Source organism: Eleutherodactylus coqui, chromosome 9, assembly GCF_035609145.1.
Source record: "Eleutherodactylus coqui strain aEleCoq1 chromosome 9, aEleCoq1.hap1, whole genome shotgun sequence".
Taxonomy (NCBI): domain Eukaryota; kingdom Metazoa; phylum Chordata; class Amphibia; order Anura; family Eleutherodactylidae; genus Eleutherodactylus; species Eleutherodactylus coqui.
Window position 1 is genome coordinate 15923896 of NC_089845.1, and position 26599 is coordinate 15950494.

General features: G+C 42.7%; 1 protein-coding gene across 1 annotated transcript; it reads right to left on the reverse strand.

Moving 5' to 3' along the window:
* Positions 1 to 8817: 8817 nt before the first annotated feature.
* On the reverse strand, positions 8818 to 17007 carry LOC136578630 (probable serine/threonine-protein kinase kinX). The gene is made up of 4 exons (XM_066578824.1): positions 16813 to 17007; positions 13481 to 13504; positions 12815 to 12862; positions 8818 to 9096 (listed from the first exon to the last, which is right to left on the reverse strand). The coding sequence occupies exons 1-4, from the start codon at positions 17005 to 17007 to the stop codon at positions 8818 to 8820; spliced, it is 546 nt and encodes a 181-aa protein (XP_066434921.1).
* Between the last annotated feature and the right edge of the window lie 9592 nt (positions 17008 to 26599).

A 26599-nucleotide genomic window follows, 5' to 3' on the forward strand; every position in this document is an offset into this window, starting at 1 on the left:
CCTCACGGCCGCATCTTCCTTGCTTCGGCTCGGCGGATGTGCCCGGCGCATGCGCGCGGCACGTCGACGACGTGCCGGCGACGTGCCGCCGGCGTCAGGAATTCATCCGCCGGCCGAAAAAGAAGATCCGGCCGTGAGGAACAGCTGATCTTCTCCGCCCGCGCCGGATAGGTAAATGCTTTTAAATTCTTATTTTCGGCGCTCATGTCCGCGGGGCAGGAGGGACCCGCTGCAGATTCTACATGGAGAATCTGCAGCGGATCTTATTTTCCCCGTGGACATGAGGCCTTAGGGTGCCTATAGGTGACTTGCGTGGATTTTATAATTAAGGCATTGGACCTCATACTGGATATTTGTGTTCAAAAATAGCAAAACATAAAAAAACTTTATAATATTTTTTTGTATTATGAATATTTTTATAACACTTATAATATTAAAGAAAAATGTGTATATTCCTTTCCGTAATGACAGTCTAATTTCCCGCAGCATGAACAAGAGACCGTTTGTGCATGCTGGGACATAGTAATCTGCGCTCCTATAAGGGAGCGGTCGGGTGTGTCAGTGTTTCTCCAAGCAGGCGAACTCTGTAAGCATACAGTATTGTGTTCTCAGCTTGATGGCCTGATGTTCTCTGCTATGAAGTGATTAAAGGGATATTCTGGCAATTGGACGTTTTTCTTCAGTTTTCACCCATTCACTGGTAATTTTTCCACACACAATATGCAGAGAATAGAACACATTGATTTCAATGGGAAATTTGCGAACACCAGCGGGCTCCTTTGAAGTATATGGGGTGGGGGAAGCGCGCAATGGGATGCGCAAAATACAGCGCAAAACCGTGGGAAAAAGAACACATCTGGGTATCATTAGACTAAATGGTCTTTTTAATCACAGCAGGGCGTGCATAGAAAAAATACAGTGAAATGCTCTGGGAGGCACAAAAATGCACCTTGTCCACTGCGCAAATGTGTTGTTTTGAGGTGCACACACTTGTGTATATTCCTGTAAGGAGGAGCCCTTAATCTGCTATTGCAAATTTTTGCTCCATAGCCCACAATGTATGTATGTAGAATTTTCTGCGTCTTTGGGTTTTAACAGACGTACGCATGTGCAAATAAACTCACCGCAATGGAGCATATTTGCGCATGAACATGTTATTATAAGTCTTCATTGTTTTTATTGTTCAACACAACAAAACCAGAAAGATAGGGCAAGGCCTAGCTTTTCTCACATATAGGAATTGCGCGTGAGAAATACACTCGTGAGAATGAATCCATTGAAATCAATGGCTTCGCTTTGTCGTGTTTTTTCATTGGATGTGTTGGATGTGTTTTTCACGTGTGGAAAGAGCTTGTATAGGCTGTAATGTGTATGTGAACAAGCCCTAAGGGTGATGGCCCACATTCCTTGGGATCAGACCGAAGAGCGTCCTTTGTTTGGTCCCACCCGATAATAGTTGGTGTTAGTGTTTTATGGAAGGAACATTGTGTAGCCCCCTCCCCTGCCTTTGGACCTATATTATCTCCATTCTTTTCTTCGTCCCCCTGCTCTTTCTCTTCTCTCATGGTTGGAGACACGTGTCGGAGAAGAGGTTCCACTTTCTTTCCCAAAGCTACCTTCCCTGTGGTGTTGAGTAATGGCAGACTGGACAGTTGAGAGATTGGTATCCCTTCCTCCTCCTCCTCCTCCTGTGACAACAATAGGTCATTGTCCCTGAGGCCCTGTAGAATCTGTTCCAGCAGGCAGACAACAGGGCTGATCAGTGAGTAATCATGACCATTTAAATCACTTCCTCACTGCAGGCTACAATGGAACACCTCTTTGATCTGCAGCCCCTCTACAGGCGTCAAGTGACCAACCTCCATACAGGGTCTGCTAACACATACACCATCTGGTACTCTCTGATCGCTCTCTGCTGCTGGCTTAGAATCTGCAATATATGAACATGGAATTCCACCGTGTAGGCACGTCACAGATGAGGCGGTTGGGAGGTATAAAGGCAAAGGAGTGCAAAAAATTTGCAAAAAACGCTCTGTTTTCACCTCTCCTGCAGTGCTTCAATGTTCTGGCTGAAGATGTAATGGGAGCCAAATCCTCATACAACTGTAGGCAAGCAGCTGAAGTGCAATAAAGAGCAAAGAAAAAAGTGGAGGATAGCTGCAACCATAAAACTTCTCCTTTATTAGTTAAAGAGCATAGAACACACGGATGTGAAATGTGAAGACGCTGAACGCGTATCGACCATCAGGTTTTAGGACAGCATGTTGGCTTTTGCCACGTGCAGCACTGTATGGAGGCTTCGTTTTGTCATATACGGATATCTGTGCCGATGTAGAGGGTGTTAAAGGTGGTAAGAAGAGGTGGAAGAAAAGAAGGAGGAGGGTGAAGAGGGGACAGACACGAATGAATGTCTTGCAAGTCTTGGGATTACCATGAAATGTGGACCACCACTTTCGGCTTCATGCCCTACCTGCAGGACATTGACTCAGTGTGCTGTTAAGGATATGTAATGACCCTGGCCATGCTTGCTGGATCATGTATTCATGGTCAGGTGCACCCTGCTACTGACAGTGTTGTGCAATGCAAGGAACATGTTATCACTCACATGACAGAGCAGGGCAAATAGATAGTAGCTGGAAATCCGGTACTGTCAGTTAGCACGGAAGATCACGTTGCAGAAGGCGTCGGTGTCCAGTAGCCTGAAGGACAGCATTTCTATTTCAAGCAGTTGTATAATGCTTGTCTTTAGGCTCTGTGCTCCTGGAACGTGGGTGTATTTTTTCACATTTCCATATCTGGGGATGGAGTGCTGTTGACCTCTAGCAATCAGCCTCAAAAGCTGAACTCTCAGCAATCAAAACTTTTCACTTTTTCTGGTACAGTAGCCTGGAAACAAAGGAGACCTATTAAGGCCCATTTAGACGGGACGAATGTCAGGCAAACGATACATGATACTCGTCCCCACAAGTACCTGCTCATGTGCTTTTGCATAGGAGCGCGTATCTTGCTTCACAGCGGGGCGGCTGCAGGAGATTACTCTCCTCGCTCTCCTCCACCCCTCTCCATTCACTAACATAGCGGCCGTTCAGTACTGACCGGCTGCTATTTACACTAAGCGATCAGTGATCAGCTCATCGTCCAGTGTTTATGCAGCCTAAACAATGAAAGATGAGCTGAACGATAAGTGTTTAGTGTAAATAGCGGCCGGTCAGTACTGAACAGTGCCTGTGTTATGTCAATGCAGAGGGGCGGGGGAGCGCGAGGAGAGAACTCTCCTGCAGCCACCCCACTGTGAGCCAAAGATACAAGCTCCTGTGCAGCAGCAGGAGAGCGAGTATGGGCGGGGACGTGTGTTGAGCATCATTTGCCCGACATTCGGTCTGTCTAAATAGGCTTTTAGTCTTCTTGTCAGCAGATTTACATAATGGCAGAGCGAGCTTACATGTACGGTCCCAATCCCGTACTTGGGATTTAAGCCGTTAACCATGACTGGATCCCTTGACGTAAGGGAAAATGAGATTTGAACAAGTCCCTAGAGTTTTGGCTGCCAGAATAGGGCGACACAAGAAATTCTTATTAAGTTAGCTTTGCTTTTTTTTTAGTTATTTTGTGACCATGATTGTACTAGCCTGCAGAATAATGTCTATATGTCATATATTCTACATAGTGAGGGTGTTTATATATATATATATATATATATGCACATATATATACATATATATACTAGCTGATATACCCGGCTTCGCCCGAGTTAATTTGGTACTGGTGTTTATCTGGTGTTCACACGGAAAATCTTCTGAAGCCGTGGTTACTTTAGAGATACCGGAAAAACATGTGTTCACCATTTTGCATAGTTCTCTGCGTTACCCAGGAAACACCACGTGGAGGTAACCATGCGAAGTTTCCTTTATATAAAATGACATCAGGAAGTGAGAGAATTAGATTCCATACGTAAAATTTGGACGCTAATTCTTTTGCACTTAGAATTGAATAATCGAGTTGGGATCCATTAACATTTCCTATTTATGACATATTCAATGCTCGTGCCAAATGTCAAGTTTCTATGACATCGGGAAGTGAGAGAATTAGATTTCGTACGTTAAATTTCGACGCTAATTCTTTTGCGCTAGAATTGAATAATCGAGTTGGGACCCATTAGTTTTTCCTATTTATGACCTAATCAATGCTCGTGCCAAATTTCACGTTTCTATGACACCAGAAAGTGAGAAAATTACATTCCGTGCGTAAAATTTGGACGCTAATTCTTTTGCGCATAGAATTGAATAATCGAGTTGGGACCCATTAGCTTTTCCTGTTTATGACATAATCAATGCTCGTGCCAAATTTCCAGTTTCTATGACACCGGAAAGTGAGAAAATTACATTCCGTACGTAAAATTTGGACGCTAATTCTTTTGCATATAGAATTGAATAATCAAGTTGAGACCTATTAACTTTTCCTATTTATGACATAATCAATGCTCGTGCCAGATTTTAAGTTTCTATGACATTGGGAAGTGACAGATTTAGATTATGTACGTTAAATTTCGACGCTTATTCTTTTACGCTAGAATTGAATAATCGAGTTGGGACCCAATTACTTTTCCTATTTTGGAGATAATCTATGCTCGCGCCAAAATTCATGTTTCTACGACATCGGGAAGTTGGAGAACTTTTGGTGAGTCAGTCAGTGAGTCAGTGAGTCAGTCAGTGAGTGACTCAGTGAGGGCTTTCGTCTTTAGATAGATAGATAGATATGTGTGTGTTTCTAAACTGCATTTTTTCCATTTCCTTCCAAAAAGAGTTAATTTTCAATATATGATCTATTCCCCAAAATGAAGCCATTGTAAATTATAACTTATCACACAAAAAACAAGCCCTGTATGGTTATACTGGTGGAAAAATGTAAAAAAAATTATGGAATCTTGGAAGATGGGGATTAAAAAATTGCAAAATAAAGGCCCAAACTGGCTGTGGTGGTAAGGGGTTAAAGCATAGTGTATTGTTGACTTTATTATATTAACCTCTTCCAGATCGCACAATGTATATATATATATACTTATTTTCCACCATAATTTACAAGTAAATTCGTTAAAAATCAGACAATGTGATCTTCTGGATGTGTTTTCTCTTGTTGTCTCTCATAGTTGAGGTCTACCTATGATGTCAATTACAGGCCTCTCTCATCTTTTTAAGTGGGAGAACTTGTGCAATTGGTATCTGACTAAATACTTTTTTCCCCACTGTATATATGAAAGGTGTACCCGTAACCCCTTCTCCTCTGTGACATGCAGAGAGCTTTTGGAGTGTAGAGGGGTATAAGTAGCTCCCCTAGTGCAGCGGAGCCCAAGCTCTGGCTTTATTCTGGACCAAGACGATTTGATGTACATCTCTGGATCCCAATAAACCGCACGGCATGAAGAATCTGTCTGCAGCGCACAGAGATAAAACACGGCTTGTGCTCCCTCCTCCTGATGATGTGCTGCGTTCTTATAGAGGGAAACATTCCGTTACTAGCATTATAGATTGTTATTTGGGATCCTTACGAACCCTTATCTATTAAAGTGGCTCCAATATTGCAGTTTCACTTCCCAGCCATCTGTAGTGTGCGAGTAAGGAGCCTCTTATGGGGGGCGTATTTCCCATCCGTGTACTGTCCGTGTATTTCATAGACAGCACATGGACTCATTATAGCCAATTACACTATTCACATGGGCGTTTTCTTACATGGAACAGTGGTCTGTGTTAAAAAAAAATCGCAGCACGTCACGTTCTGGTCCGTATCACAGACTAAAATCAGACATGTAATGTCCACTGCCGGTGACTATCGGACAGCACACTGTGTGACTTGTATACATCCGTGAAAGGGCCTTATCGATAGGAATTCCTGTATATACTATAATAGAAGCGACACATCCATTGTGAGTTTAGGCCATATTTACAGATCTGTTATTGGGGTTATTGTCCAAAATGTAGGATCTGTAATGGACCGCTGACATAAAGTTGAGGGTCCCAGAGGGGCCTTTTTCTATATGACGACCCTTTGGGGATATATGGTGTATGTATTGGGAATGAGTATATTGTTATTTGTGGCACTTTGGCTAAATTGACATCTCTGCTAGGGATTCCGTTATGGGAGCAGGAAAGTGGAATCCTCTGGACAAACGGATCCGTCCCATAAGGGAACCAACTGTGCCGAATGGACCCCATTGACTGTACTGTCTGTTTGGTTCCTGCACCTGGCCGACATCTTTACCAAATGAACAATTTCTGCATGCACAACTTTTTCTGCATGTGCCGGTGTTGTGACTGGAGCTTGTGACGCAGATGTGAATAGACCCCTATTTAGTTACTCCATGCTTTCATTTGGTGGCGATTTCACAATGAACTACAGTACGCACAGAAGATGCAGACACCATGAATAGACTACATGACCCTTCATTCCTATGTAATATTGCATCTAAACTAATTATTACCATCCAGGACAATTTATAGAATTTACTGCATATAAAGGATGTGAATCAGGAAGGCGAAACAAAACCCCCAAGTGAGGGGAAAATAAATTCCTTCCTGAGCCCAATCAGTGGCGATCGGCTGATCCCTGGTACGGGCAGCGTTAACACTGGATGGGGCTGTCACACATGTAACAGGTTCTACATATTTCCTATATATTTCTATCTTATCTCTATATCCAGCTTCTATATGACTTGTTTCTACTGATAATCTTATCTATCTTATATCAATAGTTGATCAGTTGAGGTCTCTCGCTCGAGACTCTGACCGATCAGTTGATTTTACGCCTGCTGACAGCACTGCAATTACACTGGAGTCTGAGTGGAAGCTGCTACTCCGACCTCTGTGTAGTGGCCAGCGCTTGCAACTGCAAGCACAGCTCTCAATAAAATCAATGGGACCCTAGCCTGCAGTTACAAGTGCCAGCCACTACACAGGTGTCAGAGCAACGGCTTCCACTCAGACCACAGTGCAATTGCGGCACTGTCAGCGGGCGCACAATTAGCTGATCGGTCGGTGTAACAAACAACGAACGCTAGCTGATCAACTATTGATGACCGATCCTGAGGATAATCATCAATAGTATTTGCCCTGGAAAACCCCTTTAATGTCTACGTTATATAAGCCTTATCTTACTATGTTACATCTAACCATTTTTTGTACTTTTTTTGTATTTTATGTCTGTATATACCTTATCTAACTACAATATCTAAACGTTTTATATATATACTTTATGTTACATCGAACATTTACCACAACTTGCATAGATTTTCTAATTCTTATATATTTGGTTTTTGCATTATAATCCATATATATTTGTCTGTTGCCTATATTACTGCAGTCTATCTTCTATCATACGTTACTATCGCCTTACCACTTATGTAGCTTATATCTATACTATGTCTTATCATGTTACAGTGAATCTCCAGTCTTTCCTATTATAAATTTAGTGTTCTGCTTTTATGAATCCAAACATCTCCCTGTGTGTAGAAATAAAATCTAATCATATGTGTTGACCAAGTAGGCTGAAGTACTGGAGTGAAGTCAGGACAACCCCTGCGGTCACACTGACTGCTAGTACGAGTTTTATTCATATTAAACATCATGGTGAAGTTACCTCCTCCATCCCTGATATTCTCCGTAAATCCCCCGCCCCCACTGGAAAGTCACATTAATTCTTAGACCTAACTTCAGTCTATCCAGTAACTATTGTTATTATAGTATCTTATAATCATACCTTGTTTATAGCTCTACTTGTACCTATTTTACGTCTTATATCTTATACTTATTTGTATTTTATCTTATATAAATATTTTATTTCCTTCACACCTATAAAGGGGAGGCCTAGTAATGCAGTGCAATACTTGGCTGCACACTAACACTACATATTCTCTTGGTATCCGGAAGCTCCGACCCCATGAGACGAGTTATTCAGGCCTATATATATATATATATATATATATATATATATATATATATATATATAAATAATATTATATATATATATATATATAATATTATATATATATATATATATATATATAATGGTAGAATACTGTGAGTGTGCCCTACTGCTATAGAAATGTCACCTGGTCAGGTGTAGTGTACGATGTATGGTTATAATGCAAGGAGGACGAGTCGGTATTGTGCTAGTCCGGTAGAGGACAGTCACAGAACTACTAATTTGCTGTCCATAGAAGGCCAAACTTGAGGACAGTGATGCGGTGTAAATGCAATGACTAAACTGCTCTAATGTATGCAAACCATACACTGCATGACTACACTGCTCTAATGTATGATGTATGCTAACCGTACACTGCATTACCTAAAATTAAGACAAATAAAAAAAAATTCCTCTATCTTACCCTAAATACTCCTATAATATTCTAGATATATTTTGGCAGGATTTTTTAAAAGTATATTTGCTATAAAAACTAAACTATACTTCCCATACTTATCCTTATCTATTCCCATCTGAACAGGGTGTTTATGAAGGAGGTGATCCCGGTCCTCACTCTTCTCAGAAATCTTTTTTCCCCAGAATATAGGGCCAGGTGCAGCAAGATGTTGTCTCCTCCTGCATCTGCCACCGCCAGTTCTTCCTCCATAGTAGTAGTGATGCTGTCTTCTGCAGTATCCGCCATCACTGATTCTTCCTCCTTGGTGGTAGTGATGCCGTCTTCCGCAGCATTCGCCATCACCAGTTCATCCTTCACGGTAGTAGTGATGCCGTCTTCTGCGGTATCCAACATCACCGGTTTTTCCTCCATGGTAGTAATGATGCCATCTTCTGCAGCATCCGCCATCACCGTTCTTCCTCCATGGTAGTAGTGATGCCGTCTTCTACAGCATCCGCCATCACCGGTTCTTCCTTCACGGTAGAAATGATGTCGTCTTCTGCAGCATCCGCCATCACCGGTTCTTCCTCCACGGTAGTAGTGATGGCGTCTTCTGCAGCAACCTCCATCACCGGTTCTTCCTCCAAGGTAGTAGTGATGCCGTCTTCTGCAGCATCCGCCATCACCGGTTCTTCCTCCAAAGTAGTAGTGATGCCGTCTTCTGCGATAGTCTCCATCTCTGGTACCTGGAAACAAGTACAATTAAGGACTGTGTTATCTGCACAGTACAAGAGACTATAAAGCTCATCAGTGCTTTGGAAGATCGTGTTTATAAATGGGAAAATGGGCATTTATTATCTATATATATAAAATTGAATGTATGCGTGTCTGTCTGTGTGCGTGTCTGTTTGTCCTTTATGTGCTACTACACCATTCATCCGATCGCCATGAAACTTTGGGAAGTTGTTGAGTACACTCCTGGGAAGATTATAGGCATAGTACAAATATTCTATGATAAATAGCGCGTGCGCGAGCGTCGTCGACAGTTACGCCCCCCCACGTAGATCGTTCAATTTCCATCATTGCCACTAATTCTCTCACTTCCCGATGTTGTAGAAACATGAAATTTGGCACGAGCATTGATTATGTCATAAATAGGAAAAGCTAATGGGTCCCAACTCGATTATTCAATTCTATGCGCAAAAGAATTAGCGTCCAAATTTTACGTACAGAATCTAAATTTCTCACTTCGCGATGTCATAGAAACTTGAAATTTGGCACAAGCATTGATTATGTCATATATAGGAAAAGTTAATGAGTCCCAACTCGATTATTTAATTCTATGCGCCAAAGAATTAGCATCCAAATTTTACGTACGGAATGCAATTTTCTCACATAGAAACTTGAAATTTGGCACGGGCATTGAATATGTCATAAATAGGAAACGCTAATGGGTCCCAACTCGATTATTCGATTCTATGCGCAAAAGAATTAGCGTCCAAATTTTACGTACGGAATGTAATTTTCTCACATAGAAACTTGAAATTTGGCACGGGCATTGAATATGTCATAAATAGGAAAAGCTAATGGGTCCCAACTCCATTATTCAATTCTATGCGCAAAAGAATTAGCGTCCACATTTTACGTATGGAATGTCATTTTCTCACATAGAAACTTGAAATTTGGCACGGGCATTGATTATGCCATAAGTAGGAAAAGTTAATGGGTCCCAAGTCAATTATTCAATTCTATGCGCCAAAGAATTAGCATCCAAATTTTACGGACGGAATCTAATTCTCTCACTTCCTGATATATATAAATGAATGTATGTCTGTCTGTCTGTCCTTTATGCATTACTACACCATTCATCCAATTGCCATGAGACTTTGGGAAGTTGTTGAGTACATTCCTGGGAAGATTACTGGCATAGTACAACTATCCTACGATAGGTTGCGTGCGAGCATTGTCGACAGTTATGCCCCCCCAGACAAAGATCGTTTGATTTCCATTTCAAGCACAAAAACAAAAGGCATTACGAGCAACGGGATGCGTGTTCAACTACAAAATGATGCATCCGCCGAACGTTTCGCAAGACAATTGCTGGATATTGAGAATGCTGAGGTAAAATGAAAGCTGTGCTGTGATTGGTGGCTACTTCTTATACTGCTGAGGTAACATGAAAGCTGTGCTGTGATTGGTTGCTACTTCTTATACTACTGAGGTTGCATGAAAGCTGCGCTGCGATTGGTTGTTATATATTATACCACTGAGGTAACATGAAAGCTGTGCTGTGATTTGTTGTTATCTAGATATATAAAAACGAATGAATGTATGTCTGTCTTCGCAGCAACGCGCGACGGGTAAGCTAGTTCCAATATATAACTAACGAGCATAAAGCATCATGTAACGGATTGTGTGGTTAAATGTGCTATACATAGTGCTGGGGGATCTGGGAAGCAGAGAAGTTCTTCTAATAAGTAGTATATTCAGATGTAATGATATTCCCGGTTTCTGTTCATCGCATTTCAAATCTATATATATAAAATTGAATGTATGTCTGTCTGTCTGTCTGTCTGTGTGTTTGTCCTTTATGCGCTACTACACCATTCATCCGATCGCCATGAAACTTTGGGAAGTTGTTGAGTACACTCCTGGGAAGATTATAGGCATAGTACAAATATCCTACGATAATTGGCGCGCGTGCGAGCATCATCGACAGTTACGCCCCCCCCACGTAGATCGTTCGATTTCCATCACTGCCACTAATTTTCTCACTTCCCAATGTTGTAGAAACATGAAATTTGGCACGAGCATTGATTATGTCATAAAGAGGAAAAGCTAATGGGTCCCAACTTGATTATTCAATTCTAAGCGCAAAAGTATTAGCGTCCAAATTTTATGTACGGAATCGAATTCTCTCGCTTCCCAATGTCATAGAAACATAAAACTTGGCACGGGCATTGAATATGTCATAAATAGGAAACGCTAATGGGTCCCAACTCGATTATTCAATTCTATGCGCCAAAGAATTAGCGTCCAAATTTTACGTACGGAATGTAATTTTCTCACTTTCCGGTGTCATAGAAACGTGAAATTTGGCACGAGCATTGGTTATGTCATAAATAGGAAAAGCTAATGGGTCCCAACTCGATTATTGAATTCTATGCGCAAAAGAGTTAGCGTCCAAATTTTGCGTACGGAATGTAATTTTCTCACATAGAAACTTGAAATTTGGCACGGGTATTGAATATGTCACAAATAGAAAACGCTAATGGGTCCCAACTCGATTATTCAATTCTATGCGCAAAAGAATTAGCGTCCAAATTTTACGTACGGAATCTAATTTTCTCGCTTCCCAATATCATAGAAACTCGAAATTTGGCATGAGCATCGAATTTGTCATAAATAGGAAAAGCTAATCGGTCCCAACTTGATTATTCAATTCTATGCGCAAAAGAATTAGCGTCCAAATTTTACGTACGGAATCTAATTTTCTCGCTTCCCAATGTAATAGAAACTCGAAATTTGGCACGCGCATTGATTATGTCATAAATAGGAAAAGTTAATGGGTCCCAACTCGATTATTCAATTCTAGGCGCAAAAGAATTGGCGTCCAAATTTTACGTACGGAATCTAGGTTTTCTTGCTTCCCAATGTCATAGAAACTTGAAATTTGGCACGAGCATTGATTATGTCATAAATAGGAAAAGTTAATGGGAAGTTGTTGAGTACACTCCTGGGAAGATTACTGGCATAGTACATCTATCCTACGATAGGTGGCGCGCGCGCGTGCCAGCGTCGTCGACAGTTATGCCCCCCAGACAAAGATCGCTTGATTTCCATCTCAAGCACAAAAGCAAAAGGCATTACGAGCAACGGGATGAGTGTTCAACTACAAAATGATGCATCCGCCGAACGTACCACAAGGCAATTCCTGGATATTGAGAATGCTGAGGTAAAATAAAAGCTGTGCTGTGATTGGTTGCTATATATTATACCGCTGAGGTAAAATGAATGCTGCGCTGTGATTTGTTGCTATTTTTTATATTGCTGAGGCAGAATAAAAGTTGCGCTGTGATTGGTTGTTATTTCTCTTACTGCTGACGTAACATGAAAGCTGCACTGTGATTGGTTGTTATATTTTATACTGCTGAGGTAACATATAAGCTGCGCTGTGATTGGGTGTTATATATTATAAAGCTGAGGTAACATGAAAGCTGCGCTGTGATTGGTTGTTATATATTATACCACTGAGTAAACATGAAAGCTGCGCTGTGATTGGTTGTTATATATTATACCACTGAGGTAACCTAAAAAAGCTGCGCTGTGATTGGTTGTTATCTAGATATATAAAAATGAATGTATGTCTGTCTGTCTTCGCAGCAACGCGCGACGGGTAAGCTAGTGTGATATAAATCATGTAATTTCAATATGAAGTGTTAATATGATTATCGGTGATCTTACTTCATCCTCTAGGATCCTGATGCCATGATCCAACATCATGTAGATGGGCTGCAAGAGAACAGGTGAGAATTAGCCTATAGTCAGTCAGTTCTGGTTAAACTAGTTTTCCCAACTATATTACTTTTTAACTACCACCCCTCCTCCTGCCCCAGTCTTTGGGTTCTGATAATTATCTACTCTGTTCAAGATTAAAGGGGTTTTCCATGAAAAATACTATTAATGATGTCAGGATAGGTCATTAATACGGTTGATCAGTTGGAGTCCATTTCTCAGGATCAGCTAATCAGGTATGTGCTTGTCAGCGCTGCAATATATAGTGATCAGAGCAGATGTTGCTGCTCCAACCCCAGTGTAGTGGCTGGTACTTGTAACTGCAGGCGCAGCTCTCATTACAATGAATGGGAGCTGTGTCTGCAGTAACAAACACCTGCCACTACACTGGGGTTGGAGCAGAAGCTTCCACTTTGACCCCTATATGTAATGGCACGGACAGCGGGAGCTTACACAGCTGATCGGCCAGGGTCCCAAGTGATGGACCTCAGCCAATCAACTACTAACGACCTACCCTGAGTACAAGTCATCAATCATATTTCCTGTAAAGCCACTTTAAGCTACTGTCTATGATTAGAAATACTGTTTTGGGATATTTTCAAAATAGGCTCTTACCCCATCATCATCCGTCGGTTGGTCCTTATTGAAGGATAGGAAAAAGAAATGAATTACAACAATAGTAAAGCTTTTTATTTTTTGGTTATTTCAAAGGGTTAGTTGTAAGTTGGGGGTTTAGAGATTTTGCTGAAAATTCTGTTTTAAGTGTATGTTCTACAATTTTGTCAAAAATCTATCCCGCTCGTAGCAGCTGTACATTTATTTTCCTCGCTGTCAGGTGAATGCATCACGTCTAAAAAGAGAGGGACTCACAGAGGCAGAGGAATAACGGGAAAGACAAGTCTTTTTTTGGAAATATTCACTGAACGTATTCCTAAAACGTAACTTTTAATAACTAATATTTAAAACAACTCAGGGTGCCTAACTGACACGACGTGACTTAGACAAACATACATATACAAAAACAGCTCTATATTGAGCTAATGATAAAAAATGTTAGGAGAGGAACCCCATATGAGTGAATAGCTCATATAACAGGAGGAAGGCACCCACACGTAAAAATAGTATATGCTGGTGCCAACCAACAATAGTATGGGGCTACTGACCGGAACTGCGATGGAGCAATTCCTAGATATAACAAGTCCCAAAAGAGAAAATCTTGGACCCGTGCCAAAACTAAACTGGATAAGTTGATTCACGAATATAATTTAATTCGTATTTGGTTCTCGGTTCAACGCGTTTCTGTCAGAGAACTGACTTCATCAGGAACCTACTATCGTGGACAAGTTACACTAGGAATGGGTACAATAACCCTAACTGATATGAAAGAACGAAGCTGCCGTGACTTGGCGTCAGGCGGATGAAACGATACCACAAGGCCCAATGATGGAATGAAGCGGACCGTGCACCCCGCTCTCACACTCCTAGTGAGTGGACAGTTACCACCAAGACCAGTCGCCTGAAAGCACAGACAGTGCAGACAGACGGTGACCCAGAATCAGTGGTACGCAGCTAATGTAAAAGAACAAAGCTGCCGTAATTTGGCGTGAAAACCATGCAATGATACCACAAGGCCTGATGATAGTGCTATCCGGGCCCTTGGATCGTGCACCCCTCATAAAAAATAGAGGGTGAGCGATCACCATCGTTAATGCTCGCCTTAAAGCGCCAAAAGTGCGAACAGATGGCCGCCCAAAAATAGTGGTTTGCCAGAGAGCCTTAAATAAAGCCGAGAAGTAGATACTTAAAACCAATCTATTCTGGATTAGCAAGATTCTATGCTGTTAATAGTAGGGCAACAAATAGAATAGGAGCGAGAGAGCAATGCAGCAGCACCTCCAGTCTGGATGGTAGACTGGAGTCAAATGTGGTCTATGAGAGACCGTGTCTCCTTATAAAGCAGCTGAGAGGTAAACGCCCGAGGGGGGTGTGATCCCATTAGCCTATGGGTGCTTGAGGGTGGAGTTGGGGAACGCCCCCTTGGGAGGATCGTCAATATCTGTATCACAGGATGAAAGAATGGTACTAAATCACCCTTATAGTGATGATACATAAGTTAGATCCGGTAAGCGGGCCAGCGATCTATGCCTTAATTCAGCACAGAGCCCGATTAGTCTTGTTGCCATGTTCCGAAGGAGATGACAGACGATGGTGACATCATCACGTATATACGTGGTCACGTGACCAGGAGTCACGTGTGGGGGAGGAGCCGGTCCCGAGTGTAAACCTCGTTCTGTATGAACTACAGGGACTGAAAGCAATGACACAGACACGCACGGTGGAATCACATGGCAGAACGTCATGCAGAGGGGGAGGAGCCCACACTGGATCCCTGCCCCGATATGTGGAGTCGGACTGCCGGCTCACTATGGCAACGGGGACGCATACAGGGTCTCATAGAAGGGGAGCGGAGATTTAACCCAAACTACCCTTATAGCATATAGTGAATGAATAGGATAAACAATGATAGATAATAGTGTAAATTAGCGGTCAGTGTGCATCCATAATGGATGGGATATACGAACCAGCTATTGTAAATACAATGAATGCACTCTGCAAGAAAAGCATCATATAACAGATCATGATGATTTTATTTTAGAGAGATATATATTTATGCTTAAATAGGCTAGAGGATATTGAATGATGCTGAACCCCTATCAGGGGATGCAAAGTATCCCAGCACTAACCTTGTCAATATTAGTAATAGATATAACATTGCCAATAGGCTCTTAGCTGGATTGTCCATATTAGCTGGTAAGACCGACCTGCCAAAACAATGAACAGATGGTGGCCTAGGTAATGGGATAGGTGTAGGAGATAGGATATAACCAAATTGTGAAAACCTTAATCCCGTAATGGGATTGATGGTCAGAACAGCAGTCATAAGAAATCGTTGCATGGTTTTCACGCCAAATTACGGCAGCTTTGTTCTTTTACATTAGCTGCGTACCACTTATTCTGGGTCACCGTCTGTCTGCACTGTCTGTGCTTTCAGGCGACTGGTCTTGGTGGTAACTGTCCACTCTCTAGGAGTGTGAGAGCGGGGTGCACGGTCCGCTTTGTTCCATCATCGGGCCTTGTGGTATCGTTGCATCCGCCTGACGCCAAGTCACGGCAGCTTCGTTCTTTCATATCAGTTAGGGTCATTGTACCCATTCTTAGTGTAACTTGTCCACGATAGTAGGTTCCTGATGAAGTCAGTTCTCTGACAGAAACGCGTTGAACCAAGAACCAAATACGAATTAAATTATATTCGTGAATCAACTTATCCAGTTTAGTTTTGGCACGGGTCCAAGATACCCCCCCCCCCCCCCCACTGTCTGACCCCTGACTTCCTCTCAAAGTGGGAGAAAGAAATTACGGAGAGTTCCCTACGTCCAATTGGCTTACTCTTATAGGAAGAAAAAATCACCTTTGAAAAAAACTCTAGACTCCTGACGGAGGCAATAGACAAAGCCAAGGCATTTGCAACAGACCCGGAATTCCCGCTAAAGAAAGAGTCTTACAGGAGAATATAGCGAAACATACTCTCTTTATCAAAGAAAGAAAACACGCCCAATTTACACGTGACATACAAGATTTCAGAGAGAGCAGAGCATATAAGATCCCACATACTAGATCTGATACAGAAATTAGCTCCTCTGAGAGTGAAGTATCGGAAGGCGAGTTCAATAAAAGATCCCAACAGGGAGTTTTTTTAGGAAAGGGCAGAGGGCGACAATCTACAAAGGCCAGAGGAAGGGGCCGTCCCCAAAATCGGGGAACGGGCTTTCTAGCCCAGCCCATCGGCCACTATTTCATGAGGGAACGCCGCAACCCTCTATGAATTCGAGCAGCACACATACGCATGTCGAGATTCCCGCCTTACCGACACTGAATATGGGTGTCACCCATGATCCCATGTTGGCCACCTCAGACAAGTTACAGGTCATCAATTTATCATCACATATCTTGTCTGAAGGCGAACTCGCACTCCTGGAGAGGGGCCTGTCCTTCGTCCCGACGTGCCAATTTAACAGGTTCATCTGGACGAAGGACATGGCCCTCTTCTTGAGGAAACTGAGATGGATTAAACATTTCGCCATCAATGATCGAAAAAGGGCTTCGGAATTAGGCCTAGAGCCTAGCGAAATGTTCGCATTAAGGGAACTGGAAACTCTCGAACAGGAGAATTCTAGAGGGAGGGGAGAGGGACCCTTCACAGACCTCAAACTCAACAGCACTAAATTTCCGCCTCAGGGACAGTCTCCATATGTGGACATTTTTGATAAAAATCATTCAAAACGAAATTAAAAACTGTCCAGTTACCCCTAACAGAAAGAAGAATTTGTCCTCAAAAGAACTAGAGGCCCTTAAGAGCCTAGAGAATAATCGTGAAATAATAATCAAGGCCGCGGACAAGGCTGGCAACATAGTCATCCTCTCACGCATTGACTACATCGCTATGTGTAACAGAATTCTCAATGATAAAATTACATACAGGACCCTGTCTCAGGATCCCACGGACTCCTTCAGAGGTTCCCTTAAGATTCTCCTGGACCAAGCCCTTCAGGACTCTTGCATTGATAAAATTGAATATGATTTTCTTCTCCCCACGCACCCACAAGTGGCCACATTTTACTCTCTTCCCAAGGTGCATAAGGGACTCCATCCCCTCAAAGGGAGGCCCATAGTCTCAGGGGTTGATAACCTGTCTCAGAACAGCGGGATCTATATCGACAAGATATTACGGCCATTCGTACAGTCGCTTCCATCCTTTGTCCAGGACACTCTGGATGTCTTATGACATCTGGAGGGTATACATGTGGAAAAGGGGGTGTACCTAGCCTCCCTTGATATTGAGGCTCTGTATAGCTCTATATTGCATAACATAGGCATAAGAGCGGTACATCATTTCCTCAAACAGCGCGGTCGTGACTATATCAGACACAACCAGTTTGTACTTGACCTCCTCGAATTTATACTGACCCACAACTATTTCTTATTTAACGGCAGGATCCTCCACCAGCTCAGGGGCACCGCGATGGGGAGCCCAGCTGCCCCATCTTACGCAAATTTGTTCCTGGGCTGGTGGGAGGAGCATCTTGTCTTTTCTGAGGCTAACAGCATGTGGATGGAGAAAATTCTTACCTGGCATCGCTACATCGATGATGTTTTCCTCCTCTGGTCAGGAACGATGGCTGATTTCCAGTCTTTTGTTCTACATGTAAATGACAATGACATCAATCTGAAGATCACTTCGGAAATACAGGAACAGTCCTTGGCTTTCTTGGACATCTGTATTTCAAAAACCGCTCAAGGCGACTTATCCACCACATTATATAGAAAAAAGACAGCTACCAACAGCTTGCTGTCTTGGCAGAGTTGTCACCCCTACCCCCTACGCCGTGGGATCTCTAAAGGGCAATTTTTAAGGCTAAAGAGAAATTGTTCATCAGAGACTACATTTTTGAATGAGGGCATCAAACTAAAGGAGAGATTTCTCCATAGGGGATACCCCTCTAGGATTATCGATCAAGCCTTCAACTTTGCAAAAAAACAAGATCGAACCACCTTACTGAAACCACGGGCTAAAACATCAAATAATATGGCAAGGGTGATCGGCACCTATGATGATGGAGTACCCTTCATGCAAGGATTGTTGAGGAAATACTGGCATATCTTGAAAGATGACCCTGATATGATGGATGCCATCCCAGATGTTCCACTCTTCACATTCCGAAGGGGGAGGAACCTTAGGGATCATATCATCAAAAGCCATCTTGATACTGATCAAAGCAGACGTACATGGTTGGGGTCAGTTCGACCTAACGGCACCTTCCCATGTAACGACTGTGAAGCATATCCCTTCATTTAGAAAGGGAAGAAATTCTTCTGTGCCACGACTGGTGCCTCATACGAGACAAGAGAGTTCATCAACTGTAGATCATCACATCTGGTCTACGTTGCCATCTGCCCGTGCCCCAAGAACTACGTCGGCAAGACCATACAGGAATTCCGTAGACGTATCTTGGGGCACGTAGGTAACATCAGGAGGGGGGAAGTACCAAGCTGGCTAACCATATGCGCCAGATCCATGCTGATGATATATTTAACATCAAATTTCAGGGCGTCGAATGCATTCGCAGTTTCGGAAGGAGAGGTGACACTAACTGAAAAGTATTACAAAAGGAATCCCAGTGGATCTTCCGCTTGGATTCTGTTTCCCCAAATGGCCTCAATGAAACCCTTCCGTTTGGCTGTTTCTTATGACTGCTGTTCTGACCATCAATCCCATTACGGGATTAAGGTTTTCACAATTTGGTTTTATCCTATCTCCTACACCTATCCCATTACCTAGGCCACCATCTGTTCATTGTTTTGGCAGGTCGATCTTACCAGCTAATATGGACAATCCAGCTAAGAGCCTATTGGCAATGTTATATCTATTACTAATATTGACAAGGTTAGTGCTGGGATACTTTGCATCCCCTGATAGGGGTTCAGCATCATTCAATATCCTCTAGCCTATTTAGGCATAAATATATATCTCTCTAAAATAAAATCATCATGATCTGTTATATGATGCTTTTCTTGCAGAGTGCTCTTCTTACCATTCATTGTATTTACAATAGCTGGTTCGTATATCCCATCCATTATGGATGCACACTGACCGCTAATTTACACTATTATCTATCATTGTTTATCCTATTCATTCACTATATGCTATAAGGGTAGTTTGGGTTAAATCTCCACTCCCCTTCTATGAGACCCTGTATGCGTCCCCGTTGCCATAGTGAGCCGGCAGTCCGACTCCACATATCGGGGCAGGGATCCAGTGTGGGCTCCTCCCCCTCTGCATGACGTTCTGCCATGTGATTCCACCGTGCGTGTCTGTGTCATTGCTTTCAGTCCCTGTAGTTCATACAGAACGAGGTTTACACTCGGGACCGGCTCCTCCCCCACACGTGACTCCCGGTCACGTGACCACGTATATACGTGATGACGTCACCATCGTCTGTCATCTCCTTCGGAACATGGCAACAAGACTGATCGGGCTCTGTGCTGAATTAAGGCATACATCGCTGGCCCGCTTACCGGATCTAACTTATGTATCATCACTATAAGGGTGATTTAGTACCATTCTTTCATCCTGTGATACAGATATTGACAATCCTCCCAAGGGGGCGTTCCCCAACTCCACCCTCAAGCACCCATAGGCTAATGGGATCACACACCCCTCGGGGCGTTTACCTCTCAGCTGCTTTATAAGGAGACACGGTCTCTCATAGACCACATTTGACTCCAGTCTACCATCCAGACTGGAGGTGCTGCTGCATTGCTCTCTCGCTCCTATTCTATTTGTTGCCCTACTATTAACAGCATAGAATCTTGCTAATCCAGAATAGATTGGTTTTAAGTATCTACTTCTCGGCTTTATTTAAGGCTCTCTGGCAAACCACTATTTTTGGGCGGCCATCTGTTTTCACTTTTGGCGCTTTAAGGCGAGCATTAACGGTGGTAATCGCTCACCCTCTATTTTTTATGAGGGGTGCACGATCCAAGGGCCTTGTGGTATCGTTGCATGGTTTTCATGCCAAATTACGGCAGCTTTGTTCTTTTACATTAGCTGCATACCACTTATTCTGGGTCACCGTCTGTCTGCACTGTCTGTGCTTTCAGGCGACTGGTCTTGGTGGTAACTGTCCACTCTCTAGGAGTGTGAGAGCGGGGTGCACGGTCCGCTTTGTTCCATCATCGGGCCTTGTGGTATCGTTTCATCCGCCTGACGCCAAGTCACGGCAGCTTTGTTCTTTCATATCAGTTAGGGTTATTGTACCCATTGTTAGTGTAACTTGTCCACGATAGTAGGTTCCTAATGAAGTCAGTTCTCTGACAGAAACGCGTTGAGCCGAGAACCAAATACGAATTAAATTATATTCGTGAATCAACTTATCCAGTTTAGTTTTGGCACGGGTCCAAGATTTTCTCTTTTGGGATTTGTTATATCTAGGAATTGCTCCATCGCAGTTCCGGTCAGTAGCCCCTTACTATTGTTGGTTGGCACCAGCATATACTATTTTTACGTGTGGGTGCCTTCCTCCTGTTATATGAGCTATTCACTCATATGGGGTTCCTCTCCTAACATTTTTTATCATTAGCTCAATATAGAGCTGTTTTTGTATATATATGTTTGTCTAAGTCACGTCGTGTCAGTGAGGCACCCTGAGTTGTTTTAAATATTATTTAATAAAAGTTACGTTTTAGGAATACGTTCAGTGAATACGTCTAAAAAGAGACCTGCAAACTTTTAATAAATCCAGCATCGATCACTCCAGCTATCTCCTTTCTTCAGACGGTATGTCAACAACTGGGATTCCATTAATTTTATAATGGCACATGGAGGATTTTATCTGATAAATGATAATAAATGGCTTTACACATTCTGACCTGTAAATACTAAGATCTGATCATTTCACTTACATAATATTCATTGATCCAAAATCCGTAGACTCTCAACTGCACCAACAAAAGCAAGAAAGAAGAAAAAAAAGGTGAGCTTTCTGTTATCTAGTAACATTTCTAAAAGACCTGGACAATAATATATATAAAAGATACATCCGAGATAGATAGAGCAGGTCCAATCTTTTCTTGCACTAATATTTTGTGCGGAAAAAACACGTTCATCTGAACGAAGCCATTGAAATCAGAGGCATCGCGTGGTTGCATTATACTTGTGACTGTTTAAAATGCGGTAATGCCTCCGCAAATACATTTGTGTGAAATTAGCCTGTTTAAGGGCGCCCACCCACTGGCGTTTTTTTTTCTCTGCGAAATTCGCAGCATTTTTTTTCTGCAGGGGTCTATGGGACTTGTAATGTTAAAATCGCGATCGCGCAAAATCGCAATTTATTAAGATACTATTAAAATTCCCACATAAAGAATGAACCCCAATATAAAATACACAAAACTAGAAACCACCGTGCAGATACTACAGGTTACATTTCAAAACCAAAGTATAATCATTCCATGAAGAACCCTTGGAGAGTGACAAATAATGAGAAGCAGCCCACCAGCATGCTACTCACAAACCCATAGGGATTGGATGGGTACGTCTCCAAACTGGATCCAAAGGGTAGGTATCTGATGCATTTTTCAAGCACACTTCTCATTTCAAGTGTCTCCATCATCTGTGTACTGACGTCCTTATAGGTGGGCTTGCTTGACTATTGCATCGTTGAGCTCCATGAGTACACATCTTTACATTCTTGGTTTTCTCTGATGAACCTAAACAATATGAAGGCTGAAACGCATTGGAAGTTGTTGTGTAATACTTGCTGACCACCATTATATGGGAATTATTAGTAGGAAGTAATAGGGTTCTATAGGCAGCAGTCTTCAGGATTGTGAGGACTCTCTTTTCCGGATGACCACCCCACTGTTAGGGGCATCATCAGGTAAGAGATACGGCTATCACCCATTTGACTATCCATCTAGAGACGTTATTTGTATTACTAATTGGACTATATATCTGGAGCCTAAATGTTGCTCCAGACAATACAGAGCCTTTGGCTTCTTTTCAAACTCACTTGTCACTATGGCTCTCCCAATCTCCAAGTAACCCCTCTGTTGGCTTCCAGCTACAGGACCCAGGATTTAAGCTTTAATCTCTCCTTTTGACCTCTCTCTCTCTCTATTATAGCCCACTGGCATGCACCTCAGTGGCTGTTTAAGTCCAGTTCTCCACCAAGTCATCTAGCAGGTCTCACAGCACCCATGTGCTTACAAGAGGTGTCAAAAACATTCAGTTATATGGGCTCGCCTCAATCCCATGCTTCTAGCGTTGCAATGTAATTTATGAAGTCAGTATCAGACACCATGTATTGGCCCCTTCTGTCTGACAATTTCTTCTTATGCTGGGTGGCATCCAAGGATGACTTTTCTGGTGTCATCAATTTACACTGGAATTTTGACATTGTTGAGATAATGGCTCACCAGGAACTCCAATGCATTCGGTGATGCCTGAGCTCTGTGGGTACATGACAGTAACCATACAATACAATGTCAAACATCATCACTCTGCAATAGTATATGTCATAATGAAGAACAAAAGAGTTTAACTTTGTAAGGGTACAAGTCGATCACTTGCCCTTTTCTACCCCGTACATTCTTCTGAAGTCATTTACTGCAAATGTTTCACTGAAATGAGTTTTTGTGAAATCCCATTCATACAATGTAGTTAAGAAAATTACATTTTCCAGAAATGATGCGTTATTTTGAGTATTAAGAAAAGTGTCACATTGAACCAATGGAGTCAGGAAGGAATGTTTTCTCTTAAATGGGAAAATTGGCTTCTACCTCATTGTTTGTTTTTTGCCTTCCTCTGGATCAACATTGGGGGTTATAGGCAGAACTGGATGGCCATATTTATTTTTCCGACCTAATATACAATGTTATTATGTTACCACCCACCATAATTTATCATCTCCACAGTCACAGAAAATGTAGAACTGCAAGCATCACTTAATGCATTAGTTTCGCAGTCATTATCCTTTAGCATAACACAGTTTATGTATATTACTAAACCATAATTAACTACAACAAATATAGCCCAGCCTTTAATGTCATTCTGAATGCTTATGATTCTCTGGAGGTTAAACACTAATCTGGTATGTGTAGTATATGAAGTGAGCACTGAAGAAACATCCGCGCCTAGTAGTAGTCTTATATCATGTTTAGAGCCACTGAGGAAATGTTTTAATATCCTATGCTAAAGGGAAATTAAAAGCATATACATATATTATGTATTTATTGCACTGATTAAGCCTGATGTGATGTATATATTGTGGCTCATGCATATTATTGTATAATGGCTTGATACAACAGCTGAGGTAGAATATGTTTTTTTATTCGAGGATTCCTCATGAATCACCATATATCAATATGTACTTTTGAACTCATGTTTTTGCTTCAATGTTTTGACTGCACTTTATCATTATATAAAATGAATGAGTCAAGAAGGGTATTGATTCTCCTTAAGGTGTGTGAGGAGAAACACTGCTTTACACACAGCAGGCCCTGGGTTTGCGCCACAGTAGAACCACTTTTCTCCTTTTTCTCGACTTGTAGGAATACTGCCTTCCTTCCTCACACACCTTCTGGGGGCCCTCCTTCCTGGTCCACATCTATAGGCCTCTCACTAGCCAAGCCAGAAATCTACTGTACACTGATGAGGGGCAAACACCACACCCCTGAAACAGCTGTCTGTGTATGGTTATTCTGGCTTTAACTCATAATCCCCAGTCAGTGTTATAAGGCTTGTTTAAAAAGTCTGACTTGCAAGAAACCTGCCTTCCAATAGGTGGTGCTGCAGAGGTATTGCTCCATCTTTCCATTTGCATAAAATGAATGAAAATATGAAAGTATTGAATTATATTTATCCAGTAGTGTCATGTGCATAACATTTGTGCCATGTGCATAGCAAGAAATATGTGAGTAAAAGACACATTGTAGTTAAACTAACAGGGTCCCAGACTCTGAGCATGCAGCTTTGTCATAATAACTAGAGATGAGCGAACCTACTTGTTTCGAGTAATTACTCGATCGAGCACCGTGATTTTCGAGTACTTCCGTACTCGGGTGAAAAGATTTGGGGGGCGCCGGGGGGCGGGGGGAGGCGTGGCGGAGCGGAGTGTAGCAGCGGGGAACAGGTCCCCCCTCTCTCTCTCCCTCTCCCCCCCCCCCCCACTCACCGACGGCGCCCCCCGAATCTTTTCGCCCAAGTACGGAAGTACTCGAAAATCGCGGCGCTCGGGCGAAAAAGGGGCGTGGCCGAGTACGTTCGTTCATCTCTAATAATAACCTTTGTAATGTTTTATTAAGATAGAAGTCAAACTTTGTAATGGTTTATTAAATAGAAGTATCACACATGCTCACATGAATTGCTGACTTGTCTAAATGTGTGGGGGAGCCAGAAAGGAAGGCAAGTCAGCCACACTTCGCACATTAGGGAACCTGCCTAAATTCCTAGGGACTTTCCAGCTTCCACTGATTACACTCCCTGACTGGCCAAATGCCCCAACCTTGATGACACTGATAGCTCAAGAGCACTGGCACCGTACAACCCAGACAACGCCGCAAACGTCGCAGAGGACCTGAACAAGGCACCTGATGTCTTTCACCTCATAGCGAAACCCTCCTGAGAGAGTCTAGCCAGGGACTCCACCGAAGGGAAACAGAGAGACTCAGGAGCCAAGCCCCTAACGTTTTCCTCCTGCACGCATGCCTTGATCTTTTGACGTGGGGACAAAATATAAAACCTGCCTTGTCTGCTGGGGTGGCATCCCCCTCTCTCATTGCTGAAACATTCGCCTCTCACAATACTTTTAAGTTGGTGTTATATATTGAACTATCTGTTTTGATTCGCCGTTGCTAGGGGGTTATTTACAGGGATCCTTCTGGGTGCCCCAAACTCTGCATTAATTGTTTCGGGGGGGTGAAGGCGGGGGCCAGTCCCATTTTATCTGGTATCCCAACACTCCCCACCGGAGGTGAAATGTCGCACAAAGCTGTGACCACAACACTTTTCACCACTATAGCACATGCGGCTGCTATATGCCGCAGAAGGTTTCCTTACGTAAACCTTTCTTTCTCTTTCCCCTTCTTTCACTCTTTTTCTGTCACCCTACCCCCTTACCCTGGCCTCTAAACAATTCCCCCAACTGAATCTGGAATATGGCTAACATCACTTTTAGTACCTATAACGTGGGAAGATTGAACAATCCTGCCAAGAGGGGGCAAATACTGGACCACCTACATAGACACAAAATAATGATCGCGCTTCTACAGGAAACGCATTTTCAAGTAAATAAAATTCCTAAATGCAAAAACCGCAATTATACAACCTGGCACCACAGCCCGCACCCTAGCAAAAAAGTGGGAGGAACCTCCATAGCCATACACAAGCAACTCCCCCACAAATTCATTTCTTCGTTGATCGACAAAGACGGCAGATATGTCTTTTTGAAAATCCAGATCTGTAATGAAATTGTAACTATCGCTAATATATACTTGGTGCGGGAATGGGAGAGGGACCTTGGAATCATACCCCCAAAAGGGTCATGGAAGAAAGCGTACATCTTAACCCATAAAATAAATGTATCTAGTAAACTACAGGAACTAAACTATAAAATCCTCACAAGATGGTACCGAACCCCGGTGGGACTAGCCAGGATATTCCCCCAGTATTCGGATACTTGCTGGAGGTGCCAAACGGAGTCTGGCACACTAGTCCACATATGGTGGTCTTGCCCCCAGGTCCGCCTCCTCTAGCAGGAGGTCAATGCCTTGTACTCCTATGTGAGCAGATGCAAAATCACGTTTACGCCAGAAATGGCTTTGCTTTCCATGTTCCCTGGATCAATAGCCCGTTCTAAAGGTTCCCTACTTAGATTTTTCGTTATGGCCATGCGCCAGATAATCCCCAGAAACTGGAAGTCGGCGACACCCCGCCCTTGAGACTGATGTGGTTAAAAGCGCTAGACCACATCAGGTATATGGAAGAACTGTGTGCAAAGGATAAAATGAGACACAACAAATACATCCTGACATGGCTGACCTGGAACCAATTTAGACTCACCCCGAATCTAAACGCATGGCTTGATAACGGAGCTCTACCCGTTTCCATGACCGCCACCA

What these genes read in the sequence shown, in the direction of transcription:
- LOC136578630 (XM_066578824.1), bottom strand. Translation starts at nt 17,007, where the DNA reads ATGGCGAAATGTTTAATCCATCTCAGTTTCCTCAAGAAGAGGGCCATG. An exon ending in AACCGACGGATGATGATGGG is followed by an intron (nt 12,863 to 13,480) that starts GTAAGAGCCTAT and finishes GTTCTCTTGCAG; the next exon opens with CCCATCTACATGATGTTGGA. An exon ending in TCAGGATCCTAGAGGATGAA is followed by an intron (nt 9,097 to 12,814) that starts GTAAGATCACCG and finishes ACTTGTTTCCAG; the next exon opens with GTACCAGAGATGGAGACTAT.